This window comes from Cuculus canorus, chromosome 31 (assembly GCF_017976375.1).
Source record: "Cuculus canorus isolate bCucCan1 chromosome 31, bCucCan1.pri, whole genome shotgun sequence".
Classification (NCBI taxonomy): Eukaryota; Metazoa; Chordata; class Aves; order Cuculiformes; family Cuculidae; genus Cuculus; species Cuculus canorus.
In genome coordinates, this window is record NC_071431.1 from 79,184 (window position 1) to 104,605 (window position 25,422).

A 25,422-nucleotide genomic window follows, 5' to 3' on the forward strand; every position below is an offset into this window, starting at 1 on the left:
CCCCAAAACACCATGTACCCCCCAAAAGTGCCTTGAAACCCACCCAAAAAGGGCTTGGACGCCCCCCCAAATTCCCTTGCCCCCCCCCCCCCGAAAAGCTGCCTGACTCCCCCCGGCAATAAAACAGAGGCGGGGGGGATTCCCCACCCACCCCCCGACTCTGGGGACCCCCCCCAAAAAAATTCCCCTGGTGCTTGTGGGGCGCTGAGATTCCGGGGTTGGGGGCGGAAGTGGGGGTGGTTTCGCCCTCTCTGGGGTTTCGGGGCCCCACGGTTCCGCTTTTCGGGGGGGGGGCACATCCGCCCCCCCCCCCCCCCCCCCCGGCTGGGCTTTCCTGCCGACGGGTGAAGGGGGGGGCATTGGTTAATGTTAATCAAGGCGTTAACTCTGGAACCTACTGGGGGCCATGGTGGGGGGTTGGGGGCAGGGGAGGTGGCACATTAATGCGTCCGTTAACTCTGGTCCCTAATGAGGACAATGGGGGAGCCGGGGGGTGGGGGGGCAGCGTCTAGGGGGGGCAGCGAGGGGTCAGGGGGAGCGCACACGTGTGTTGGGCACCGTGTGAGGGGGTGGGGTGAGACACACATGTGCAAATGTGTTGGGGGCCAATTGGCGCCTTCGTTAACTCTGGTCCCTATCAAGGGCAATGGGTGAGCCTTATGGGGGAGAGTGTTGGGGGGGGATCATAGGCCAGAGGGTTTGGGGGGGGTTGCACACGCGTGTTGGGTGCTGTGGGATGCGGCACACGCGTGTGCGAGAGTGTTGGGAGGGAGAGCCGTTCCTTACCGCTTCCGTTAACTCTGGTCCCTACTGAGGGCGTCGGCGGCACCACGTGGGGGGGAATCACGCCGGGGGCCCCCCCGGGGGCATCGCAGCTCCGAGGCGTGTCGGGGCGTGTCAGGGCGTGTCGGGAGCCATAAAGGCCAGGGGGGGCCGTCGGCAGCGCAGGACCATGGCCGCCCCCCCGCCCCCCCCACGGCTCCCCCGGGGCCTCGTGGCCGCCGTCACCATCACCATCCTCAGCCTCGGCCTCGGCGGAGCCTCCGCGGCGCTGCGACGCACACGGGAGGTGGGGAGACGCGTCGCCGTGTGGCCGCGTGTCCGTTTGTCCGTGTGTCCGTGTGACTGCGTGTCCATTTGTCTACGTGTCTGTGTGTCCATCTGTCCATGTGTCTGTGTGTCTGTGTGTCCATGCGTCTGTCTGTGTCCGTGTGTCTGCGTATGTGTCTGTTTGCATGTCTGTGTGTCCGTATGTCCGTGTCCCTCCATGTCTCTCTTTTCCCGTGTCTGTGTGTCCGTGCGTGTCCCTGTTATCGCGTCCGTCTGTCCGGGTGTCCCTGCGTCCACACATCTGCTTATCCCCATGTCCGTGTGTCCCCGTGTCACTCCGTCCTCATGTCTGTGTGTCCCTGTGTCAGTCCGTCTGTCTGTCCACATGTCCCCGAGTCCCTTCCTGTGTCTCTGCGTCTCCCGTCTGTCTGTCTGTCCCTGTCCCTGTGTCCATCCATCCAGGCAGTCGCTGGCCCTGTGTCTGTCTGTCCGTCTGTCCGTCCGTCCCCCCCTCACCTGATCCCTGTCTCCCCCCACAGGACCCCACGGAGTCGCCGATGCCGGTGGCACTCGGTGAGTGCACCCCCCCCACTGCGTGCCCCCCAACCCCCATTCCTGGCCCCCACCCCCCATAACCCCCTGTCCCCCCCTTTCCCACCCCAACCCCCATTCTGACCCCCCGTCCCCCCATTCTGCCCCCCCCCCCAGGCGGCCCCCCGGGTCCGGAGCTGCTGCAGGCGCCGCGTGGGGACAAACCGGCCGCTCACGTCGTGGGTGAGAGGGGGGGAACATGGGGGGGGGGGGCTGGGCAATAAGGGGGTGCAGGGGGGCTGGGGGTTGGGGGGTCACAGGGGATTCTGGGGAGGACAGGGGGTTGGGAGGAGGTGTCACAGTGGGGCTGGGGGGGGTCACAGAGTCAGTGGGTGGAAACGGTGCCGTCGTTAGGGCCCAGAGTGAACGAGTGGGTGCCGATCAGCGAGAGCGGAAGCTGCGGTCGTTAGGGCCCAGAGTGAACAGCACCTACAGAGTCAGTGATGGGGAAACTGCAGTCGTTAGGGACGAGAGTGAACCACAATCGTTATGGACCACGGTGAACAAATAACTGCTAAGATGGTGCTGCGAAAGCGTAGTCGTTACAGTCTACGGTGGAGGAGTGCGTATGGAGTCTGGATGGAAGCTGTAGTCGGTAGGAGCCACAGTGAACAACTGCGTATAGAATCACTGACTGAAAACCGCAGCTGTTACGGACCAGAGTGAACGAGTGGGTAGAGAATCAGTGGTTGGAAAGCGTAGACATTAGGGACCAGAGTGAACACGTGGGTTCAGAGTGAGTGAGTGGAAACTGCCATCAGTAGGGTCCAGAGAGAACGACTGAGTACAGAGCAGTGAGAGTGGAAACTGCAGTCATTAGGGGTCAGAGTGAACAAACTGATATAGAGCAGTGAGAGTAAAAACCACACAGTCGTTAGGGCTCAGAGTGAATGAGCTGATATAGAGCCACCATTAGGACCCCAACCGAGGCCGGGGGGACTTCGGGGCCCCCTCTGACCCCCCTCATCCCCCCTGCAGCCTCGTCGTCGTCATCGCCGGGCTCGCTCGTGTGGGACGACCGCGTGGCGCCGTCGGTGGTGCGGAACGGAGTGCGGCTGCGTGGGAACCGTCTGGTGGTGCCGCGCGACGGCCTCTACTTCGTCTACGCCGCCGCCGCCTTCCATGGCGGGCGCTGCCCCCCCCGCGCCCCCCCCACACCCCCCCTTCGCCTCTCGGTCTCCCGCTTCTCACAGGAATACCCCCGTGACGTCCCCCTGCTCAGCGCCGTCCGCTCCGTCTGCCCCGGAGCGCGGCCACGGCGGCGGCGCCGCCGCGATGAGGAGGAGGAGGACGAAGGGCGGCAGCTCTGGTTCGAGTCCCTCTACCAAGGCGCCGTCTTCCAGCTGCGCCGCGGCGACCAGCTGGCGGCCACCACCACGTCCGGGCGCTTCCTCGACCTCCACGGCGGCGGGCAGGCCTATTTCGGGGTGGTGGGGGTGGATTGAGGGGGGTGGGAGGGGAAGGGGAGGCGGGAGGGACCAGAGGGAACGGGGACAGAGAGTGGGGAAAGGGGTTGGGGGGGGGGAAGGGGTCGTCAGTAGGGACCAGAGTGAACAGGCACAGAGAGTGGCGGGAGGTGACAGATCATCAGCAGGGACCAGAATGAACAAAAAAAAACGCTTGTCAGCGGCGGTTTGAGATGGGGATCATCAGTAGGGACAGGAGTGAACAGGCACAGAGACTGTGAAGGGGGCCAGGCAGGGCTGAAGCGGTGGGGGGGCCATTATTAGGGCCCAGAGTGAACAAGTGGGTGCAGAGCCAGTGAGTGGAAACCGTGCTGTCATTAGGGCCCAGAGTGAACGAGTGGGTGCAGAGCCAGTGAGTGGAAACTGTGCTGTCATTAGGGCCCAGAGTGAACAAGTGGGTGCAGAGCCAGTGAGTGGAAACCGTGCTGTCATTAGGGCCCAGAGTGAACGAGTGGGTGCAGAGCCAGTGAGTGGAAACTGTGCAGTCATTAGGGCCCAGAGTGAACGAGTGGGTGCAGAGCAGTGAAAGCAGAAACTGTGTCACCATTAGGGCCCAGAGTGAACGCGGTGGGGGGGGGGGGAGTATTTATTGTTCTATTTATGTATTTATGGGGCGCGGCCGGGCCGCGTCGTAACTTATAAACCAGAAACGGAGAACTGACAGTTTGGGTCGTTTTGGGTCATTTTCTGGGGTTTTGGGGGGATTGTGGGAGGATTTCGGCCCCTTTCCAACCCCAAAGCAGGGGCCCAGGTGCCTCCCCCTGCCCCATAGCGACCCCCAACCAACCCCCTGCCCCATAGCGACCCCCAACCAACCCCCCTGCCCCATAGCGACCCCCAACCATCCCCCCTGCCCCATAGCGACCCCCAACCAACTCCCCTGCCCCATAGCAACGCCCCCCATCCCGTAGTGGGCCCCACATGTGGGTCAGGGCGGTGGGTGATGCCGGGAAAGGGCCGGATGTTGAGCGGGGGGACGACAAACCCAATCCCAGTCCCTCCCAGTGCCCCCATTTCACCCCCAGTCCCTCCCAGTGCCCCCCCAGTCCCTCGCTGCCCGCGTTGCCATGGGGACGGGACGGGTCCCGGTTGCCCCGGCGGAGGCGCCGGTTGCCATGTCAACCACGGCCTCCCGTTGCCATTGCTGATGGGGGGGGGTGTGTGTGGTGCGTGGTTGTCATGGCGACGAGGAGCCGGGAGGGGGCGGAGCCCCGCCAATTCCCGCCCCCTTCGCCGTGACGTCACCGGGGGGCGGAACGCGCCAAACGCGCGCCTTGTTTGGGGGGAGTGAGGGAGGGGTCCCCCTAGTGACCCCCCAGGACCCCATTTGCCATCAGGGACCCCAAACTCCCCCCCCCCCCCAATTCCCTTCCCCCCAACCATCTCGTTCCCCCCTCTATTCTCCCACAATTGCTCTTAACTACCCCCCGTTCCCCCCCCAATTCCCTCCCCGGACACCCAAATTGCCCCCAGAGCCTTCCCCCCCCAATTCTCCCTCCAGGATCCCCCAATTGCCCCAAATACCCCCAGCCCCCCAATTCCCCCCAGAGCCCCCCCAAATGCTCCCAGTTCCCCCCCAATTCCCTCCCAGGACCCCTCAATACCCCCTATTCCAACGCAATTCCCCCCCCCCGGACCCCGCAACTGCCCCCAGAGCCCCTACCCCACAATTCTCCCCTCAGGACGCCCCAACCCTCCAATTCCTCCCCAGGACACCCCAATTGCCAGCAGAGCCCTCCCAATACCCCCATTTGCCACCCAGTTTCCGTCCAGGACCCCCAACCCTCCCCCATTTCCCCCCCAATTGTCCCCAGAGCCCCCCCAATACCCCCAGTTCCCACCCAATTCCCCCCCGGACCCCCCAATTCACCCCTCAGTTTTCCCCCCCCCGGGGTCTTGCAATGGTCTCGCCCAGGCGGGAGGGGGCGTGGCCTCGCCTCGTCGCCCCAATGAGCGCGCGGCCCCGCCCTCTCCGCGCATGCGCATTGCGCGCGGACGGCCGTTAGCGGGGCGGGAGAAAAAAGGGAGGGGGGGCGGGGGGGGGCATCCCGTAATCCGCCTCCATCCGCTCCCCGGCATCCCGATCCGCGCCCGCCGCAGCCCCGCCCGGTGAGAGCGGAGCCCGCCCGAGGCGGCCGGGTGGGTATCGAGGCGGCGGGAGGGCTCGGAGCGGCGCGGGGGGGCGCTCCGCCTCCGTCCCCGCCCCCCGGCGCGGGCCCCGCCGCCATCTTGGCGCGGCCTGGCCGGCGGCGCTGACCCCGCTGGCCCAGCAGGGGCGGCCCGGGCCGATGCAGCGCGATGAGCGATCGCCCGGCGGCCAGGGGCAGGGAGGGACGGCGCTACGCCTGCCTCAGCCTCTGTGAGAGCTACCGTGGGCGGGCGCTGGAGGCTCCGCGGCCCGCAGGTGAGGGGTGGCGGCTGAGGATATTGGGGGACTCGGGAGGTGGGGATATGGAGAGGGTGTGGGGGTTGGTGTGAGATGTGGGGGGTTGTGGGCTTACGAGGGTGTAGGGTGTCTTGGGGGGAGGTAGTATGGGGGTACCTGGGGAGGAGCTGAGAATATTGGGGGGCTGGGGGCGACTTGGGGGGCTGAGGATATTGGGGGGACTGTGGGTTTGGGGAGATGGGGAGTGTGGAGGGATTTGGTGTGAGATGTGGGGGGCTGTGGGGTTACGAGGATGTAGGGTTTCTTGGTGGGAGGGTGGTAGAAGGGTACCTGGGGGGGCTTGAAGGTATTGGGGGGCTGAGAATATTGGGGGGACTTGGAGGGCGGGGATATTGAGAGGGTGCGGGGGATTGGTGTGAGATGTGGGGGCTGTGGACTTATGAGAGTGTAGGGTGTCTTGGGGGAGGTAGTATGGGGGTACCTGGGGGAGAGCTGAGGATACTGGGGGGACTTGGGGGGCTAGGGGAGGGACTTGGGGGGCTGAGGATACTGGGGGGACTGGGGGCTTGGGGAGGTGAGTGTGGAGGGATTTGGTGTGAGATGTGGGGGGCCGTGGGGCTACGAAGGGTGGGTTGAGGGTGTAGAGTGTTTTGGGGGGAGGGTTGTGTGAGGGTACTTGGGGGGTTGAGGGTATGGGGGGGCTTGGGGAGGTGGGGAGTATGGAGAGATTTGGTGTGAGATGTGGGGGGCCGTGGGGTTACGAGGGTGTGGGGTGTTTTGGGGGGAGGGTAGTATGGGCGTAACTGGGGGGGCTGAGGATGTTGAGGGGACTTCGGGGACGCTTAGGAGTACGGAGCTATGGGGGGATATGGGGGTATGGGGGGAACTTGGAGGCTGGGTTTGTGTGGGGGGATTTGGTGTGAGATGTGGGGGGTTATGAGGGGCCAGGGGGCTGCGGGGGTGTAGGGTGTTTTGGGGGAGAGTGTTATGGGGGCACTTGGGGGGCTGAAGATATTGGGGCATGGGGGAGTGGGGGAGCAGGAATATGGGTGGTGTGGGGAAATGGGGTTTGGGGGTATAGGGGAAGTTGGGGGGTTGAGGGGCGTTACGGGTGTGGAGATGTGGGGGAACATAAGAGTGTGGTGGGAACTGGGGGGCCTGGAGGGGCGTTTAGGGGTCTGGAGCGTGAGGGGGATATGGGAGTTTGGGGGTTTGGGTATATGGGGGGTGTGAGGGGGATTGGTGTGAGATAGGGGGGATTGAGGATATTGGGGAGACTTGGGGGGTGTGGGTATATGGGGGTGGGGGTGTAAGAGAGTTTGGGGGCTGAGGGGCATTAGGGGCGTGGAGGCCTGGGGGGGGGCACAGGAGTATGGGGGGGCTGCAGACTGTTAGGGGACACTTAGGGATTTGCAGGTGTGTGCAGCAAATGGGAGTGTGAGGGGACTTGGGGGGCTGGGTGTGGGGGGGCAGGGGGTGTTGAGGAGCTCAGAGTATGGCGGATGGGGGGGCACATGGCTGCTCCCCCGATTTACCTGCAAACCCCCCCCCCTTAACCCATTGTTCCCCAGTCAGCACCAGTGACGCTATTCTCCTACTGAGGTGTGGGGGGAGGGTGGGAAGGTTTGGGGGCGCTGCAGTGAGATCCGGGGGGGCTTCCCTGACCCCCCTTTCCCCCTGCCAGCCGCCCCCCGCCATGGGCTGCAGAGCCTGGGCAAAGTGGCCGTGCGGCGCATGCCCCCCCCCGCGCACCTGCCCAGCCTGAAGGCCGAGAACCGCGGCAACGACCCCAACGTCGCCCTCGTACCCCGCGACGGCTCGGGATGGGCCAGCAGGCAGGAGCCCCCCGAGTCCCGCAGGTGACCCCTGGGGGGGCTGGGGGGCCACGGAGACCCCTAAGTGCCTTTAGGGGGGCCACGGAGACCGCCAGCGGGGTTGGTGTGGGCCACAGAGACCCCCCAAGTGGGTCTGGGGGCGCCACAGAGACCCCCCAAGTGGGTCTGGGGGAGCCATGGAGCCCCCCTAAGTGGGTTGGGCCATGGAATCCCACGGAGGGAGTGGGGGGGGCTTGGAGAGCTCCCCGAGTCCCGTTGATGGGATTGGGGGGGCCATAGTGGCCGCCAAGGATTGTGGGGTCATGGAGTCCCCTCAGGTGAATCTGGGGGGGTCTGTGGGAGCTTACCGAGTCCCACAGGTGGTGAGTCTGAGGGAGCCACAGAGACCTCCAAGTGGGTTTGCGGGGACTGTGGAGCCCCCCAAGACCCATAGAGGGGTTCAGGAGGGGCCGTGGAGCTGATCAAGTGCATTGTGGGGGGTCTGTGGCGTCCCCCAAGTCCCATAGATGGGTTTGGGGGGGGTCATGGAGCCACGAAGTGCATTTGTGGGGAATGGGAGCCGCTCAGGTGGGTTTGGGGTGTTGGAGGAGGGTTGAGGTGCAAGGGGATGTGTGTCCCTGCTGCCCCCCCCAACATCCTCCCCCCCTCGTTTCCAGTTCCGACTCCTCAGCTCCTCCCCCGCCGCAGTCGCCGTCGCCGCCGGATTCGCAGAGCTGTGCCGCGGCTGGCACCCCGAAACCCCCGGAGGTGGGACCCCCCGAGCCTCCCTGTGCTGCTCCACCTCCCGCTTGCACCCCAAAACCTCTCTGGGACCGCCCCCAAACCTCCCTGTGCTAGTGCACCTACCACTCGCACCCCAAAACCCTCAGCTGTAAACTCCCCAAACCTTCTCTTGGTGTCCCCAAAACCTCCTTGTGTTTCAGAACCTTTTTATGTTCCCCACTTGCACCTCCCTGCACCCCAAAATTTCTCTTTGATTCTTGGAATCTCTCTGAGCCCCCCCCAACCACCCGTCTTGCTTTGCTCCCCCCTTGCGCCCCGAAACCCCCGGGTGCAGGGACCCCAAATTGCCTTGGATCCCCCAAAATCCTCGTGTCCTCTGCTTGCACACCTCCTGCCCCCCAAAGTCTCTTTGTGCCCCCAACTCCCTTCCTATACCCTAAAACCTTTTTGTGGCGTGCCAAAAACTTTCCTGTGCTGCTTTCACCTTGCTTTAAACCCCAAAATCTTCCTGTGCACCCCAAAACCTTCCTGTGCTGCACCTGCTTCCGACACCCCAGAACCTTCTACACTCTGCAATCTTCTTTGAACCCCCTTTTATAAACCTTGTGTCCCCAATCTTACACCTTAGCACCCCCTTTTTCTAACCTACCTTTTTGCCCCCCCCAGACCCCCCCCGCCCCCCCCCGCCGGGGCAAAGTCGTGGGCGCAGGCCAGTGGTTCCCACGCCGATGGTGAGACACACCCCCCATCCCGGGATGTGGGGACCCCCTCACCACCCCCCGAACCCTCCGGGTTTTGGGGCCCACTGGGGGGGTTGGCACCTACCCCGGGGTTTTGGGGTTCCTCAAGCCCCCCCTCCCTGGGCTTTTGGGGCCCACAGTTTTCATCTCTGGGCTCTTGGGGGTTCCCTTAATCCCCATTCCTGGGGTTTTTGCCCTCAAATTTTGGGGTCCTCGATCCCTCTCCCTGAGGTTTTGGGGTTCCCTGGGTCCCTGATTCCTGATATTTACCGCACAAGGGGTTTTGGGTTACCCTTTTTTTCTCTTTCTGAGATTTTGGGATTTTCTCTGTGTTTTAGGGATTTTGTGCGCCCCCTCCCCCGGTTTTTGGGTCGCCCAAACTGCCTCCCTGAGATTTTGGGGTCCCCTGTGCCCCCCATCCCTGGGATTCCCCCCCCCTCCCCCCAGGTTTTGGGGTCACCTCTTCTCGTCTCTGGGGTTTTGGGGGCTGCCCGATCCTCATTTGTGGGGGGTTTGGGCCCCTTCTTGGGTTTTGGGGCTCCCTGATCTCTACCCTTGAGTTTCTGGGGACCCCCCTGGGTTTTGGGGCCCTCCTGACACGACCACGCAGGCGCACGGGGCCCGATCCTGCCGGCGCGCTTCTCGCGGGAGGAGTTTCCCAGCCTGCCGGCGGCCGGCGAGGCGGAGAGGGGCGGCCGCGAGCGGGACGGTGCCGACGCGTCGTCTGGGCCCGCACCGAGCCCCCGCCCCCACGGTGAGCCCCAAATTCTGCTCTGAACCCCCAAATCCTGACCCTGAACCCCAAAATCTTGTTCTTGAGCCTCAAAAATTTTCCTCTGAGTCCGAAAATCCACCCTCAATGTCCCACCCCGTGAGCGGAACTGTGGAACGCATCGCCTTGGCCCACACCCCCACGCTTGGCCCCAAATCCTGCCATGAACCCCAAAATCCTGCTTCTGAGCCCCCAAATCCTGCCTCTGAATTCCAAAATCCAGCCCTGAACCCCGAAACCCACCCCAGACGTTGCACCGTGCAAGTGAAATGGTGCCAGTGCATTATCTGGTCTGGGCCCGCACCAAGCCCCCCCCATGGTGAGCCCCAAATCCTGCCCCTGAACCCCAAAACCCACCCCTAAGCCTCCAACTCCTGCTCCTGAGCCCCAGAAACCTGCTTCTGAGTCCCAAAGTCCAGCTCTGAACCCCAAAACCCACCCAGAACATCCTACCACGCAAGTAGGGACTGTGCTGATGCATCGTCTGGGCTTGCACCAAGCTAGTGTCCCCACAGTGAGCCCCAAAATCCTGCCCCTGAGCCCCAAAATCTGTCTCGGCCCTCAAATCCACCCCTGAACCGCCCATCCTACGATGAGACAGTGCTGACGCGTTGTCTGGGCGCGCACTGAGCCCCCGCCCCTGCTGTGAGACCCAAAATTCTGCCTCTGAACCCCAAAATCCTGTGTCTGAACCTCAAAATCCTGCTTCTGAGGCTCCAAATCCTGCCTCTGAGTCCCAAAATCCAGCCCTGAACGTCCTGCCCCGTGAGTGGGACGGTGCTGATGTGTTGTCTAGGCTCGCATTGAGCCCCGGCCCCCATGGGGAGACCCAAAATCCCACCTCTGAACCCCGAAATCCACCCCTGAACCCCAAAATCTGCCCCTGAACCCCGAGGTCCTGCCTCTGAACCCCAAAATGCCTCCCTGAGCCCCAAAACCTGCCCCTGATCCCGTCAGCACCCCACTCTGCGAGCGGGACAGAGCTGATGCGTTGTCTGGGTACGCACTGAGCCCCCCCGCCTCTACGATGAGACCCCAGAATCTCATCCCTGAACCCCAAAATCCAGCTCCTGAGTCCCCAAAGCTGCTTCTACATCACCAAATCTTATCCCTGAGCCCCAAAACCTGGTCCTGAACACCCCACCCTGCGAGTGGGGCGGTGCCGGCGTGTTGTCTGGGTCTGCACAGAGGCCGCGTTGTCACTGTGGGACCCTGAAATGCTCCTGAACCCCAAAATCTTGTCCCTGATCCCCCAAATCCACTCCTGAGCCCAAAAATCCTGTCTCTGAGTCCCAGAATTCACCCCAGAGCCCCCAGATCCTGTCCTCGAGCCTCCCGTGCGAGCAGGACAGAGCTGGTGTGTCGTTTGAGTTCCCACCGAGTAAATGTACTCATGGAGACACATAAAGCTTTCCTCAGACCCCCCAAATCCTGCGTCTGAGCCCCAAAACCTATCCCTAAACCCCAAATTCCACACCTAAATCGTAAAAGTTGACCCTGAGCCCCTCAAAACCCCGGTCTGTGAGTGGGACGGTGCCAAAGAGTTCACACCGAGCTCTGGTTTTTGCTGGGTGACCGCAAAATCCATTCTTTGAGTCCCAGAATTCTGTGACTGAACCCCAAATCCTCTCCTTGAATCCCCAAGCCCACCCTGAACCCCCAAAGCTCGGATGCAGGAGCAGGACAGAGCCGATGCGTTGTCTCTTGAACCTCAAAACCTACCCCTGAACCCCAAAACCTGCACCAAGCACCTAAAAACCGCACCCTGTGATGGAGGCGGTGCTGAAATGTCACTTGTGGTTGCACCAAACTCCCTGTTCTCATGGGGACACCCCAAAATCCACCCGTGAACCCCAAAATTCTGTCTCTGAATCCCGAAATCCATCCCTGAAACCCAAAGCCTGCCCATACGAACCTTGAAACCCCCACTGTGCGATCAGGACGGTGTTGACGCGTTGTCTGGGTTCACACTGAGCCCCCGCTCTCATGGGGAGATCTCAGACTCCTGTTTCTGAACCCCAAAACCTGCCCAGACTCCCCCAGTGCCCCACTAGGACCACCCAAACCCCCCGATGCTTCCCTAGAGCCCCCCCAGATCCCCTTTAGGATGCCTTCGAGCCACCCTGAACCCCCCCAGACCCCCATTAGCATTCCCTGGACCTCCCTGAGCCCCCCCCCCCCCCCCAAAGTCCACATTAGCATCACCTGGCCCCCCCTAGACCTCCCCGAAACCCCATTAGCGTTTTTTGGATCCCTTTTGTGCCCTGCTAGGACCCGACCGCCTTGATCCCCTCCCTGTTCCCCATTGGAGCCCCCCCAGACCCCCCCCCATTGCCCATTAGAGACCCCCAGCTCCCCCAATGCCCTGTCCATGCCCCCCAAGACCCCCCCATTCCCCATTAGAGTCCCCCCCAGGCCCCTGTAGACCTTCCCAGTGTTCCATTAGGACCCCCCCCCAACCCCATTAGGATTCCCTGGACCCCCCTCATTCCCCATTAGAGCCCCCCCAGACCCCCCAGTGTCCCATCCAAGCCCCTGAGATCCCTGCTCGCGCTTCCCCCCAGTTGCCCATTAGGGTCCTCCAGATCCCCCCAATATCCCGTTCGAGCCCCCCCAGACCTCGCCCCCCCCCCATGTCTGCAGGTGGGGGCTGGCGGGATGGGCGTGCAGCGGAGGAGTCGCCGCCCGAGCCGGGGGGGCCGCAGCCTGCCGGGCCCCCCCCATTCCCCCCGTACCGCGGGATGGTGCCGCCCTTCGTGAGTATCAGATTGGGGGGGACACATCCCTCGATTTGGAGGCAGCCCCCCTCACTGTGACCACCCCCACAGATGTACCCGCCGTATCTGCCGTTCCCCCCATACCCTCAGGGCTCGCACCGCGGCCCCGACCCCCAGAGGTGAGAAATGGGGGGAGAAAAATCATGAGGGGGCATTTCGGGGTGCCCTTAGAGGGCGGTTTTGGGGCTCTCTTGCCCCTCCCAGGGGCTGGAATTGGGGAGAGGGGTAGTTTTGGGGTCTTTTTCTGTGCTCTCCTAGGGCTGAAGAGGGGCAGTTTTTGGGTTCTTCTGCCGCCCCGGGGGTGACAAGGGGTGGTTTTGGGGTCCCGGCCCCCCCCAGGTGTGAAAAATGGGGGACCGGGGTGAAGAATGGGGGAGGTGGGGTAGTTTTAGGGTTCTGTTGGTTCTTTCTGGGGTGAGAAACGGGAGGTGCGGTGCATTTTGAAGTTCTCTCGGGGGTGAGGAGGGGTGGTTTGGGGATGCCCCCCGCCACGGTGTGAGAAATATGGGGGGGAGGTTTGGGGTCTTGTTTCTTTCCCTAGAGGTGAGAAATGGGGGCGTTGGGTGTGTTTGGGGTCCCCCCCCGAGCTGCTTTGGGGCGCATTTGGATTTGGAGGCCCCCCTGTCCCCCCAGGCTGCCGCGGCCCCGTGGGCCTCAGCCCCCCATGCGTGGGGCCGCCCCCCCCGCGCGCCCCCCGGTCCTGAAACAGGACGAGCTGCGCGAGTTCGATGAGCTCGACCAGGAGAACGACGAGGGATGGGCTGGTACGGGGGGCTGGGGCGAAATGGGGGGGTCCCGGGGGGAACCGGGGGCTTTTGGCGGGGCCTAGGGGAGGATTTGGAGGGATCTGGGGGGTCCCGGAAGGAATTGAGGGGATTTGAGGGGATCCCAGGGAGAATTGGGTGGATTTGGGGGGGACCTAGGGGGAATTTGGGGGCTTCCTACAGAGGAATTGGGGGGCTGGGGGGGCCTAGTGGGGATTTGGGGGGGTCCCAGGGGGGAACTGAGGGTGGATTGTGGGGGTCCTAGAGAGCAATTGGAGGTCTGAGGGAGTCTAGAGGGGAGATTTAGGGAGGTGCCGGGGGGAACTGGGGGGGATTTGGGGGGCTGGGGGGGTCCCAGAGGGGAACTGGGAGTTGGGGCTTCCCAGAGGGGAATTTGGGGGGAGCTTGGGGGGGGGAATTGGGGAGCTGGGGGTGTTGTACAGAGGAATTTGGGGTGTTTAAGAGGTTTTGGGGTATTTGGGGAGAGGTTTGGGGGAACCCAGAGGGTAACGGGGTGATGTTGGGGGGCTGGGGAGGCTCTGGGTGGCAATTGGGGTTCCGAGGGGACTGTTTCGGGGTCCCGGGGGGGCGGTGCTGACCCCCCCCCTGCAGGGGCGCAGGAGGAGGTCGATTACACCGAGAAACTCAAGTTCAGTGACGAAGAGGATGGAAGGGACGAAGAGGAGGAGGAGGAGGGAGGAGGGTGAGTGGCGACCCCTCCAGGGACCCCTAAACCCCTCAGTGACTCCCAACACCCCCCCCAGGGACCCCCAACTCCCCCAAGATCCCCTCAAACCCCCGCAGTGATCCCTAGAATTGCCCAAGAGCCCCCCCCAAACCCCCCAGGGACCCCCCTAAACCCTCTCAAGTGACCCTGAGCGCCCCCCCCCCCCCCCCGTGACCCCCTAAACCCCCAGTGACTCCCCCCAAACCTCCCAGGTGACTCTTTCCCTCTGGGACACCCCAAATCCCTCCAACCCCCCCCCCCCAGGGACCCCTAACCCACCCCAGCGCCATGGGGCACCCCTTTTCCCCCTCACCCCACAGCGCTGTGGGATGCCCCTTAACTCCTTTTCCCGCTCCAGGCAGGAGAAGCCGCCGTCGCCCCCCCCGGAGGCCCCCCCGCCCCCCAAGGAGGAGACTCCGCCCCCCAAGTCCTGCCCCACAGAGGGGTCTAAGGAGCCGCCGTCGCCCCCCCCGGGCCCCCAACCGCGGCCACCGCCCCCCCCGCCACCCCCCAACCGCGGCAGCTGGGCCCAACCCAATGACCTCCCGGTGAGTCCGCGCCGTGGGGCAGCCGTGGGGCAGGAGGGAACGGAGGGGAGCCATGGGCCTGCCATGGGGCAGGAGAGAGAATAGGGGGCAGCTGTGGGGCGGGAAAGGGAATGGGGGTTGTTGCGGGGCTTATGTGGGGCAGGAGGGAACAGGGGGGCACCGTGGGGCTGCTGTGGGGCAGAAGAGGCGCTAAGGGGGGGCACCAATCCCGCTCAGCGCCAGCAGCAGTGGTTGCCAACGCATCCCCTGCACCGCGTCCCTGAGCCGTGGGTCTCGGCGCTATGGGGCAGCCCCCAAGCTCTTTTCGCACGCAGGACGAGGACGAGGCGTGGCGGGCGCGCCGGCGGCAGTCGTGCTCGGCGCTGTCGGCGGCCGTGGCACGGGCACGGCGTCGCCGCGAGGCCGAGGAGCGCCGCATGCAGGAGCAGCGCCGCGCCGCCTGCGCCGAGAAGCTCAAGCGTCTGGACGAACGCTGTGGGGCCCGGAGCGCCCCCCCCGCGCCCCCCGAACCCCCCCCGGCCCCACCGCGCCCCGAGGGGGACGTCCCCACCACCCCCAGCCCCACCGGTAAGGAGGCGCCCCACAGATTGGGGCATGTGGGGGCTCGGGGGGCTGCACGCTGGTGTGGGGGAGGATGAGAAGTTGTGGGGCTGCCCCATGGATTGGGGCTGCTTCATTGGTGGGGAGTGTGTGGACTTGGGGGGCTGCCCCATAGTGGGTCTGGGACTGCTAGAATGGGGGGGCGTTGTTCTGTGGCGCTGAGACCCCCATAATACGGGAGTGGTTGCTCTGGGGCTGGGACCCCCGGAGTTGGGGGGTCATTCTGTGGGGCTGCCCCATAGCAGAGCCGGGACCCTCGGAGTTGGGGGGGTCATTCTGTGGGGCTGCCCCATAGCGGGATTAGGACTATCAGAATCGAGGAGGGGGTCATTGCGTAGGGCTGAGACCCCCAGAACGGGGGCGGCGAGGGTCTCTCTATGGGACTGCCCCATAGCGTATTCCTCCCTTGCCCCACAGCGGAGCCGCCGCCAGCCCCCCCCGAGGCACCTCCGACCACCCCCGAGGAGCCGCCGCCCCCTCCCGCCCCCCCGGCCCCCCCCAAAGTGGAGCCCAAGGGGGAGGGGGGGGTGCCCCCAGCCCGGCCCCCCCCGGCCCAGCCCCCCCCGTACCCCAAGTACCAGAAGTCGCTGCCCCCCCGGTTCCAGCGCCAGCAGCAGGTGGGGGGCAAAGGGGAATCTGGGGGGGGGAATTCGGGGTCCTGAGGGGCAAATGGGGGTCCGGGAGGAGGAATAGGGGGGCTGGAGGGGTTTAAGGGTCCTGGAGGGCAATTGGGGGGGGTGGTGGTGGGAATTGAGGGGCTGAGGGGGGGTAATGGGGGATTGGGGGGGAGGGAATTGGGGGTTGTTTGGAGTCTGGGTGGGTTGGGGAGGCTCTGGGGGCAACTGGGTGGGGGGGAGGAATTGGAGGGTCCAAACTGAGTGGTTTGGGGGGGTTTAGTGGTCCTGGGGGGCAATTGAGGGGGTTTCGGGGTGATTGGGAGCTCTCGGGGGCTATTTAGAGGTCCTGGGGGGCAATTGTGATCGGGGGGATGTCTGTGGGGGTAATTGTCTCCCTTCCTCCCCCCCCCAGGAGCAGCTCCTGAAGCAGCAGCAGCAGCAATGGCAGCAGTTGGGGCCCCCCCCCCGCGCCCCCCCAGAACCCCCCCAGCCTGGCGGCTCTGGGTCCGGGGGGGCCGCCCCCTCCGCCGCCGCCCCCCCCCCGCGGCTGGGCCCCCCCCCAAGGGGTTGTTTGGGGCGCTGGGGCGGGCCCCCCCCCCTGCCCCAGATGGGCTTCGACCCCCGCTGGATGCTGATCCCCCCCTACCTCGACCCCCGCGTTCTGCCCCCCCGCGGGCACCTCGACTTCTACCCCCCCGGCGTGCACCCCTCTGGTAAGGGGATGCCCCATAGCAGGGGGGATTCAGCCCCATAGCCGGGGGGGCTGTGGATCCATAATGTGGGGGGCTCAGCCCCATAGTGTGGGGTGGGGGGACTCTGGACCCATAGCAGGGTGTGTTCAGTCCCATAGCGTTGTGAGGGAGGGGGCTGGATCCATAGGGGGTATTGGGGCTCCCCCCACTGTGCCCCCCATTTCCCCCCCTTTTTCCCGCTGTTTTTTGTACTATTCCCACCATTTTGTCCCTGTTGTGATTCCCTTTCCCCCCTCCTCGTTTACTCCCTCATCCCCTCATTTACTCCCCCGAACCTCTCTTCGCCTCCCCAACCCCGTATTTGTCTCATCACCTCTCCATTTGCCGCCCCAAACCCCTATTATTTGCCCCCCAAGATGGCTTTGTCCCCACACTCTTCATTTTGCCCCCATCCTCCATCTTTTCCCCCCCCATTTTCCCCCCTCTCAATTTGCTCCTCCCCCGCATTTGCCCCCTGTAGCTTCGTCTCCCGGTTTATCCTCTACCCCCCCATTTAACCCCCCCACTCCCCCCATTTTGCCCCCGTTCTCCCCGTTTGCCCCCCTCTAATTACCCCCCCCAATTGCCCCCCTCTAATTACCCCCCCAATTGCCCCCCCAGGGCTGCTGCGGGAGCGCTCGGACAGTGGAGGTTCCTCCTCGGAGCCGTTCGAGCGCCCCCCCCCGCTGCTGCGGGACCGCGGGACCCCCCCAGGGGGGGGGGAGCGACCCCCCCAAACTGCCCTGGGCGGGGGGCAGCGACGCCACCTTCGCCCCCCCCGAACCCCGGGGGCTGCCGGCCCCCCCGCGGCCCCCCCCGGGCGACGACGACAAAGGGCTCAGGTGAGGGGGTGGGCAAAGGTTTGGAGGGTCCTGAAGGGTAAAATGGGGGGGGCAGAGGGGGTTTGGAGGATCCTGCTGCCCCCAAAGGATAAAACGGGGGGGGTTGGGGGGTTAGGGGTCTCTGTCCCCTTCCCAGGGTGAAAAGGAGGAGGGGGGCGTTTGGGGGGGGGTGCAAGGAGATTTAGCGTAGTCTCGGCCGCCAGTTGGAGGGTGAAATGGGGGAGACACAGGGGTTTGGGGGGGCTGTTCGGGGGGGGCGGCTTGGCAACTCCCAAGATGAAAACGGGGGGCTGAGTGGGTTTAGGGAGTGGTGGTCCTCCCCAAAAAGGTAAAACGGGGGGGGGGGGGGGCAGAGGGTTTTGAGGTTCCCCAGGCCCCTCCTGACTCCCCCATTTCCCCCCACCCCCCAGGAGCGAGACCCCCCCCGTTCGCCTGCGGGACGCGCCGCCGCCCCCCCCCTTCGCCGCGGCCTTCCCCCCCCCCTTCGCCGAGAACGTCGGGGGGACTGCCCCCCCCACCCCCCCTCCAGCGCTTCCCGCCTCCTCCCAGCGAGGAGCCCCCCCAATCCCGCCCCCCTTGGCCCCCCCACCCCGACCCCCTCTCCCCCGGCCGCTGCGCCCCCCCCCGAGCCGCCCCCTCCCGCCAGCAGCCCTCCCCTCAAGAAGGTGGCGCTCCCCCCTCCAGAGCCCCCCCAGCCCCCCAAGGAGGGGGGGGCGCCCTTGGTGGGGGGATCGGCAGTGGGGGGGCCCCCGAAGGAGGACCCGGGGGGGTCCGGCTCGCGGCGCCCCCCCCGCTCCGACTCCCACAAACCCCGCGGGGGGGGTGCCCGCACGGAGACCCGCTGGGGCCCCCGCCCCCCCCGCCGCGGCCCCCCGCACGGCGAGGACCCCCGCCCCGAAAAGCCCCCCCCGCGCCGCGCCGGCCCCATCAAGAAACCGCCGCCCCCCAAAGAAGAACCCGGAGGGGGGAGTGCGCCCCCGGAGGAGACCCCCCCTGCCCCCAGGGACCCCCCCAAACCCCCCAAGGCCCCGAAGCCGTCCCCGCACGGCGCCGCCCCCCCCCTCCAAGGACGCGGGGGGGGGCTCCCCCACCCGCCGCCGCCGCGACCCCCCCCCCGTACGAGCGGGGGGGCGGCTTTTTGGGGCGGGGGGGGCGCCCCCGAGGCGGGGGGGGCAGCGGGGGCGGGGGGGGCCGAGGCGAGTATTTTGCCCGCGGGAGGGGGTTCCGGGGGGGCTACCGGGGTCGGGGGGGTCGCGGGAGGAGCCGCGAGTTCCGCAGTTTTCGGGGTGGTGCGGGGGGGGGGCGGCCACCACCCGGACCCCTTTTATGCGGGGGGGGGTAACAAGCCGCCCCCCGCCCCGTCCTCGTCCAAGCCGTGCCCCCCCGCCGCCTTCGGGGGGGGCAGCGAGACGCGCAGCGAAGGCTCCGAGTACGAGGAGGTGCCCCCCCCGCGGCGGCGGCAGCGCGGCTCCGAGACGGGCTCCGAGACCCTCGACAGCGACCGCGACACCCCCCGGGGGGGCCCCCCAACCGCCGCCGCCGCCCCCCCACCGCCGCCGCCGGGGCTGCCCCCACCCGCCTCCCCGGCCCCCCGTTACCCGTCCCCGGGGGGGGGCGTTTCGGCGCGGGGGGGGCGCGTTTTCACCCCTCGGGGGGTCCCCTCGAGGCGCGGCCGCGGAGGAGGGGGCGCTCCTTCTTGGCCCCCCCCGTCCAAGAAAACGGAAGTGGGCGACAAGCCCAGAGCGGGGGGCCAAGAAGACAAAGACCCCCCCAAATCGCTGGGGGGGGGCGGTTCGGAGCGACCCCCCCGGCGGCGCCGCCACGGCCGAGCGCAGCAGCAGGACAAACCGCCGCGGTTCCGGCGCCTCAAGCAAGAGCAAGCGGCTAAAGCCGGGGGGGGGCGGCCTCCGCTCGGGGCCCCCCCAGGCCGGGGAGGACGCCGCGGGGCCCCCCCTCGCCGCGGGGCAGCTCCCCCCCCGGGGGCGCCCCCCCCCGCGCTCCCCCGACCTCTCCAACCACAACTCGGACCAAGCGAACGAGGAGTGGGAGACGGCGTCGGAGAGCAGCGACGTGGCCGAGCGCCGCGGGGGGGGCCCCGACAGAGAAGGGGCTCCTGGGGGCCCCCCCGCGCAGAGCTCCCCCCCGCCGGACCCCCCTCAACCCCGCGGGGGGGCCCCCCCCGGCGCCGCCGACCCGGCGATCTCCAAGCGCAGCTTTTCCAGCCAGAGGCCGGGGGGGTCCGGGAGGAGGAACGGGGCGGGGGGCGCCCCCCCCCCAGCAGAACGGGGGCGGCGGGGGACCCCCCAGTGCCCCCCCCCACGAAAGAGGAGGCGGCGGGGGGGGCAGTCGGAGCGGAGCCGGGAGAGGAGGAGCCAGGGGAGAGAAAAGGGGGTGGCCCCCCCCCAAAACGCGCAGGTAAGGGGGAATGGGCGGGGAGAAGAGAGGGGAAATACATGGGGGGGGTCATCAGCGTTTGGAGGGGGAGAAGGGGTGAAATGGGGATTGGGGAGAAGAAGGAAAGAGTTAAAGGGGGAAATTGGGGTTTTAGGAGGGTAAAAAGGGGGGGAAATAGTTCAGGGAGCGAATGGGGGTTCTGGGGGGGAAATGGGGAGGAAGTGAGGGTTTGGGGGGGAAAAGAGAAATGAGTGTTTTGGGGTGGTGAAAGGGGGCAAATGGGGGTTTGGGGGGGGCAAATGGGAAATGAGGGGTTGGGGCGAAGGGGGCGTAAAGGGGGGGAGAAGGGAAGAAATAAGGTTGGGCAAAGGGGGGGGAATGGGGGTTTGGGGAGTGGAGAGGAAAAAATGGGGGGTTTGAGGGAGGCAAAGTGGGGGGGAGGGGAACGGGGATTGGGAGAGGGTCATTCTGGGGTCCTGGGATGGGAAATCAGGGTTGGGGGGTGGGAAATGGGGGTCGGGAGGGGGGAATTGGGGTGTCCTGGGGGTGGGTAATGGGGGTTTTGGGGGATTAAAGGGGGGGGTAAAGGGGATTGGGGGGGGGAAATGAGCTGGAGGGGACAAAGGGGGAGAAGTGAGGGGCAAGAAAGGGGGTAAACAGGAGTTTGGGGGGTCTGGGTGGGTGAAATAGGGGTTGAGGGGAAGAACGGGGGGAGGGGAAGAGGGAGGAGTGGGAGTTGAGGGGGAGTGAAGGGAGGAAAATGGGGGGTATTGGGGGAATCCGGGGGGAGAATTGGGGGGTCTTGGGGGAGGAATGGAGGTTGGGCAGGGGGTCTGAGAGGGGTTCTGAGGGGTTATTGGTGTTGGGGATCCCCGGGGGGGGTTGCGGGGGGTTACTGGGGTTGCGGGTCACGAGGGTCTCAGGGGGTCCCCGGCTCTCACGGTGCCCCCCCCCCCCAGCCGCCCCCCCGAGGAGGCGCGGGCGCTGCCCCCCCCCACAGCGCTGTTCCGCTTGGACCGCGTGGAGCCCAGCGACCCCGGCGGCATCCGGCGAGCGCTCGCGGCGCTGGGAGCGCGCGGCAAGGGGGGGCCGCGACCCATAGCGGGACCCACAGCGCGACCCACAGCACCGGGAATGCTCCCCCGGCCCAGCGGACCCCCCACCGCAGGTACTGACCCATAGATCTGCCCTATAGAGCCGCAGCTCTGCCCCACATCCTGCCTTGTAGATCTGCCCCATAGATCCACAGCTCTGCTGTGTATGTTTGTGCCATAGGTTTGCCCCACGGATCGATAGTACTGCCCTATAGCTTTGTTCCATAGATCCATAGCTCTGCGTCGTATATTCACAGCTGTGCGCCATAGCTCTGACCCACATTCTGCCCCATAGACCCAGAGCTCCACCTCATAGGTTCTGCCCCATAGATCTGCTTTCTAGCCTGCCCTATAGCTTTGCCCCATGCCTCTCCCCTACGCTTTGGCCTATAGATCTGCAGCCCTGCCCCACACCTTGCCCCATAGATCTACAGCCCTGCCACGTATCTCTGCCCCACATCCTGCCTCAGATCTGTAGCTTTGCCCCACAGCCCTATTTCCAGGCATTGATTTGCCCCACATCATCCCCCGCACCCCACGGCTACCCCACACCGCCTGTCTCTCCCCACAGCACCCCCTGCCTGCCCCACGGCGCTGCGTGAGGCCCCGATGGTCGGGGGGTTTCTGGCCAAACGCCGTGAGCGGCTCCGCGACCCCCAGGTGAGGATTTGGGGGCCTGGGGGGAGGCCGGGACATGACACCCCCGTTCCCACCCCCTGCACTGACAGCCCCCCCCCACCCTGCCCCCCAGGACCCCCTGGGCTTCGGGGACCCCAAAGAGGAGGGGCCGGGGGGGGGGGGCCGGGCCCGGCTGAGGGTCTGCCCCCCCACATCTGGAACCATCTGCAGACCAGTAAGAAACCAGGGGAACTGGGCGGGGGGGAGACCCCAAAATGGAGGTTAGGGGGAGGGCTGGGGGGATAGGGTCCACTTATGATCCATGTGGGACCCCAAAAAGTGGGTTTTCGAGGGGGCTGAGGGAAGGCTGAGGTGTGCTGGGATCCTCTCTCAGCACAAGAAGGGGGTTTTGGGGGGCTCGGACCCCAGAAAAAGGAACCGGGGGGGGTCGAGTGTGCTGGAACCCCCCCCACCCCACAAGGGGACCCCCATCTTCCCCCCGCACTGTCCCTGCCCCGTGGGGGGACCCCAAAAAGGGGAGCAAAGGTGTGCTGTGCCCCCCCCCATACTCCACAGGGGGATCGTAAAAGGGTTTTTTGGGGGACGCCCTCTCCCTGCAGGTGCCCCCCCGAAGCCGCTGCCCCCCCCGCAGCCCTGGCTCGATGCCTTTGAGGCCGTGCCCAGCACTGAGGTGAGCCCGGGGGGGGGGCCCAGACCCATTATTGGGGTGCCAACCCCACTTTTGGTGTGTCCTGACCCTCTTCCTTTTGTGTGTCCCCCTTTCCCAGATGAGCCCCCCCGACAGTGGCGTGGACTCGGGGGGCTCATCGGGCGCCTGCAGCCAACGCAGCTCCCCCGACGGGGGCCTGGCTGAGCCCCCCAAAACCCAGGGGGGGGCACAGCCCGCCCCCCCCCACCCCGAGGGGCCCCCCGAGACGCGGGGACGCCTGGGACCCCCTGATGAGAACAAGGTGAGGGGGGGACACCCCAAAAATCGGGAGGGGCGGGCGGCACTGGGACCTTCTTCGCTCCTAAAAGTAGAGGCTGGGGGAGTAAATAAGGGGGACCCCAAAAAGCAGGTGGGGGGGCTGACAGGGGTAGGGACCCCCCGACTCACTCTAATGGGGGACCCTGAAAATCGGGGGGGGGGGGGGCTTGTTTCAACCTGTAAAAAGAGGGTTTGGGGGGGTTAAGGACCCCACAAAGGGGGCTGTGGGCGCTAAGGACCCTCCCTCCCTCCACAGGGGACCCCAACAAGGGGTGGTTGGGGGGCCATGAGGGATATGACTCCCCCTCGCCCCAAAGAGGGGGTTGCGGCAGGTCGGGGCTCCCACCTTGTGCTACTGGGGGACCTGAAAAAGGGGAGTTTTGTGGCTGGAGACTTGGGGACCCCCCCTCACCCCTTTTTCCACCCCCCAGCCATGCGCCCCCCCCGGACCCCATCGGCACCGAGCGCTCGCAGCGCGCCGAGAAGGCCCGGCCCCCCCTGGAGGTTCCGGGGTTCCCGGGGGTGGCCCCACCCCCCCAAAAAACAGGAGTGTCAGAGGCCTGGGGGGGGCCCTCAAAACCGGGGGGGGGCCAAAGTGAGAAGGAGGTGCTGCCGCCCCCCCCCCAGCGCCGAGGGGGTAAGGGGGGGCAGCAGGATTCGGGGGGGGGGAGGGTGGGGGGCTCCAGGATTGGGGGGGGTGCCGCGAGATGTGGGGGGAAACAATGGGATTTGGAGGGGGGGGGGCAGAGTTTAGGGGGGGGCTCCAGCATTTGGCGGGGGATGCAGGGTTTAGGGAGGCACTGGGATTTGGGGTGGGGAGGAAGTGGGATTTGGGGGGAAACAGATTTAGGACGGGGGGAACACTGGGATTTGGGGGAGCACTAGGATTTGGAGGGTCACCAGGATTTGGGAGGGGGTCACGGATTTGGAGTGTTACCAGGATTTAGGGAGTCTCTAGGATTTGGGGGGGGGGGGTCCCTGGGCTCGGGGGTTTTGGGGGTTCACCGCTGCCCCCTGTGACTGGGAGCTGCTGCCCGTCACCCCCCCGGCCCGACCCCCGCAGGGCAAAGGGGACCCTGGCTACGGCCCTGGGGGGCAGATGAGGGGATACTTGGGGGGGCAGGGGGGGGAAAAGGGGGCAGGTGAGGGGTTTGGGGGGAGATGGGGGGCTGAGGGGAATTTAGGGGGCAGGAGAAGCTGCTGAAGGGGGAAGATGGGGGGGAAAATGGGGGGCAGGGAGAGAGATGAGGGGTTGGGAGTGATGCGTGGGGCAGCTGTGGGGTTTTGGGGTGCAGCGGGAGCCCCAGGATGGCGGGAGCGGCACTTGTGGGGTGCTGTGAGGCTGACCTCTCCCCCGCCCCACAGGTCCCCACTCCCCCTGGGGAGCCCCCCCAGCCCCACGGCAGTGGCTTCCGCCCAGGGACCCCCATGACCCCCTACAGGTACGGGGTGGGAGGGGCAGCCCCACGGCGCCCCACAGCCCTGACCCATAGAGCCCTGACCCATAGAGCCCTACAGCCCTGCCCCACAGCCCCCCACGGCCCTGCCCCATAGAGCCCTGCCCCACAGCCCCCCCCAGCCCTGCCCCATAGAGTCCTGCCCCATAGAGCCCTACAGCTCTGCCCCATAGAGCCCTGCCCCATAGCACCTCACAATCCTGCCCCATAGAGCCCTGCTCCACAGCCCCCCACAGCCCTGCCCCATAGAGCCCTGCCCCATAGAGGCCCACAGCCCTGCCCCGTAGCACCCGTCAGCCCTGCCCCATAGCACCTCTCAGCCCTGCCCCATCGCACCCCACAGCCCTGCCCCGAAGACCCCGCCCTGTGGCACCCGTATAGAGTTCCCACCTCTCTGCCCCACAGCCGCGTTTCCGCCCCACAGCGGGCACAGCCCCCGTTGCCCCCCCTCACTGCCCGCTCCCCCCAGGCCGCTGCTGGTGGGGGCGCCGCTGCCCCCTCTGCCCCTCAAGGGCCCCTTCCTGGAGTTCTCGGCCGTGGGGGGCCCCGAGATGGCCAAACTGGGGGGGACGCAGGGGGGGCTCCTCTACCCGCCCGCCCCCCCCTTCCTCTACAGCCCCTTCTGCCCCGACGCCCCTCTGCTCCAGGTGAGGGGGGGGCGGGGCCGGGGGAGCGGTCGGGGGCGGGGCTAAAGGGGCGGGGCGGGGGTCACCTGGGGCGGAGTGAAGAGGCATCGAAGGGGCGGGGACCGGGGGTGGGGCAAGCAGTGGGCGGGGCTAAAGGGCGGGGCGGAGGTGGGTGGGGCCCGGGGGTGGGCAGGGCCGGGGCAGAGTCACGGGTGACGCTAAAGATGGGGCGGAGCAAAAGGGGAGTGTGGAGTGGGTGGAGCTACAGTGATGGGGTGGGGCCAAAGGGTGGGCAGGGCAGGTCCGGGCCCCACCCCTTCACCTGCAAACCCGCTTCCCCCCCACACCCCAGGTGCGACAGGAGCTGACACCGCCCTCGGAGTTCTACGGGCAGGGGCAGAGCAGCTTCCAGCAGGTACTGAGCTGCCCCACATCCCCTGCCCCACATCCCTACTGACCCTGCCCCGCATCCCCTGCCCCGCATCCCCTGCCCCGCATCCCCTGCCCCACACTGACCCTGCCCCACACTGACCCTGCCCCGCATCCCCTGCCCCACACATCCCCTGCCCCGCATCCCCTGCCCCACACTGACCCTGCCCTCCCCCTAACTCTCCTCCCCCCTCAGATGCTGCTGCCGGTGGTGGAACCCGCGGTGCCGCCCGTCGTTAACTTCGGGGCGCCCCCGGGCGCGGCTGCCCCCCCCTCCGCTGCCGCTGCTGCCGCTCGGGCGCCTCCTCGGCCCCCCCGCGCGCCCCTTCGCCCCCCCCGGGCCCCGCCCTGAGGCGCGGGGGGGCCGCGCTCGAGCCCCGGAGCCACCGCCCCCCCCTCCCCCTCCCCCCGCGCCCGGGGCGCCCCCCCCGCCCCGGCCCCCCCCACCTCCCCGCGGGCCACGGCCCTGGGGACCCCCCTGTGCGCCGCCCCCTGCCCTGGAGCCCCCGCGGCCCCCGCAGTGACCCCCCCCCGCCCCGATTTATGTGGGGCTGGGGAGGGGGGGGAGGCACGTATGTGGGGGGGAGTCAGACATGTGGGGTGAGCCCCCTCTCCCCTCTGGGGCTTCGGTTAAAGGAAGTTGGAAA

At 66.5% G+C, this 25,422-nt stretch overlaps 3 protein-coding genes across 4 annotated transcripts; all 3 read left to right on the forward strand.

Annotated features, from left to right (window-relative positions):
* The first annotated feature begins 665 nt into the window (after positions 1-665).
* Positions 666-3,086, forward strand: TNF (tumor necrosis factor). 2 transcript variants are annotated; one of them, XM_054051986.1, is made up of 4 exons: positions 666-1,069; positions 1,590-1,623; positions 1,759-1,824; positions 2,620-3,086. In XM_054051986.1, the coding sequence occupies exons 1-4, from the start codon at positions 953-955 to the stop codon at positions 3,084-3,086; spliced, it is 684 nt and encodes a 227-aa protein (XP_053907961.1). In that variant the 5' UTR covers positions 666-952. The 2 variants fall into 2 exon arrangements, with proteins under 2 accessions (XP_053907961.1, XP_053907960.1); XM_054051985.1 differs by having other exon boundaries at positions 932-1,623.
* A 2,319-nt stretch (positions 3,087-5,405) lies between these two features.
* PRRC2A (proline rich coiled-coil 2A) lies at positions 5,406-22,199 on the forward strand. The gene is given in 22 exon segments (XM_054051993.1): positions 5,406-5,511; positions 7,178-7,352; positions 8,718-8,782; positions 9,402-9,545; positions 12,207-12,319; positions 12,392-12,459; positions 12,974-13,104; positions 13,717-13,807; positions 14,190-14,379; positions 14,694-14,946; positions 15,397-15,596; positions 16,009-16,309; positions 16,949-17,169; positions 17,580-18,285; positions 18,388-19,096; positions 19,098-19,434; positions 19,436-19,584; positions 20,523-20,731; positions 21,229-21,317; positions 21,409-21,510; positions 21,896-21,966; positions 22,064-22,199. Coding segments are annotated over 22 exon segments (4,434 nt in total). The 3' UTR covers positions 22,068-22,199.
* On the forward strand, positions 22,106-25,165 carry LOC128849605 (uncharacterized). The gene is made up of 6 exons (XM_054051992.1): positions 22,106-22,246; positions 22,695-22,900; positions 23,629-23,705; positions 24,190-24,367; positions 24,699-24,761; positions 24,972-25,165. The coding sequence occupies exons 2-6, from the start codon at positions 22,697-22,699 to the stop codon at positions 25,125-25,127; spliced, it is 678 nt and encodes a 225-aa protein (XP_053907967.1). The 5' UTR covers positions 22,106-22,246; positions 22,695-22,696; the 3' UTR covers positions 25,128-25,165.
* The last annotated feature ends 257 nt before the right edge of the window (positions 25,166-25,422 follow it).

Excerpts from the sequence above, each read along its gene's own strand:
- TNF (XM_054051985.1), top strand. The coding sequence starts at position 1,236 with ATGTCTGTGTGTCCGTATGTCCGTGTCCCTCCATGTCTCTCTTTTCCC. Across the intron at positions 1,624-1,758 it reads GCCGATGCCGGTGGCACTCG|GCGGCCCCCCGGGTCCGGAG; the intron begins GTGAGTGCACCC and ends CCCCCCCCCCAG. Across the intron at positions 1,825-2,619 it reads ACCGGCCGCTCACGTCGTGG|CCTCGTCGTCGTCATCGCCG; the intron begins GTGAGAGGGGGG and ends TCCCCCCTGCAG.
- LOC128849605 (XM_054051992.1), top strand. The coding sequence starts at position 22,697 with ATGCGCCCCCCCCGGACCCCATCGGCACCGAGCGCTCGCAGCGCGCCG. Across the intron at positions 22,901-23,628 it reads CCCCCCCCAGCGCCGAGGGG|GTCCCCACTCCCCCTGGGGA; the intron begins GTAAGGGGGGGC and ends CCCGCCCCACAG. Across the intron at positions 24,762-24,971 it reads GGCAGAGCAGCTTCCAGCAG|ATGCTGCTGCCGGTGGTGGA; the intron begins GTACTGAGCTGC and ends CTCCCCCCTCAG.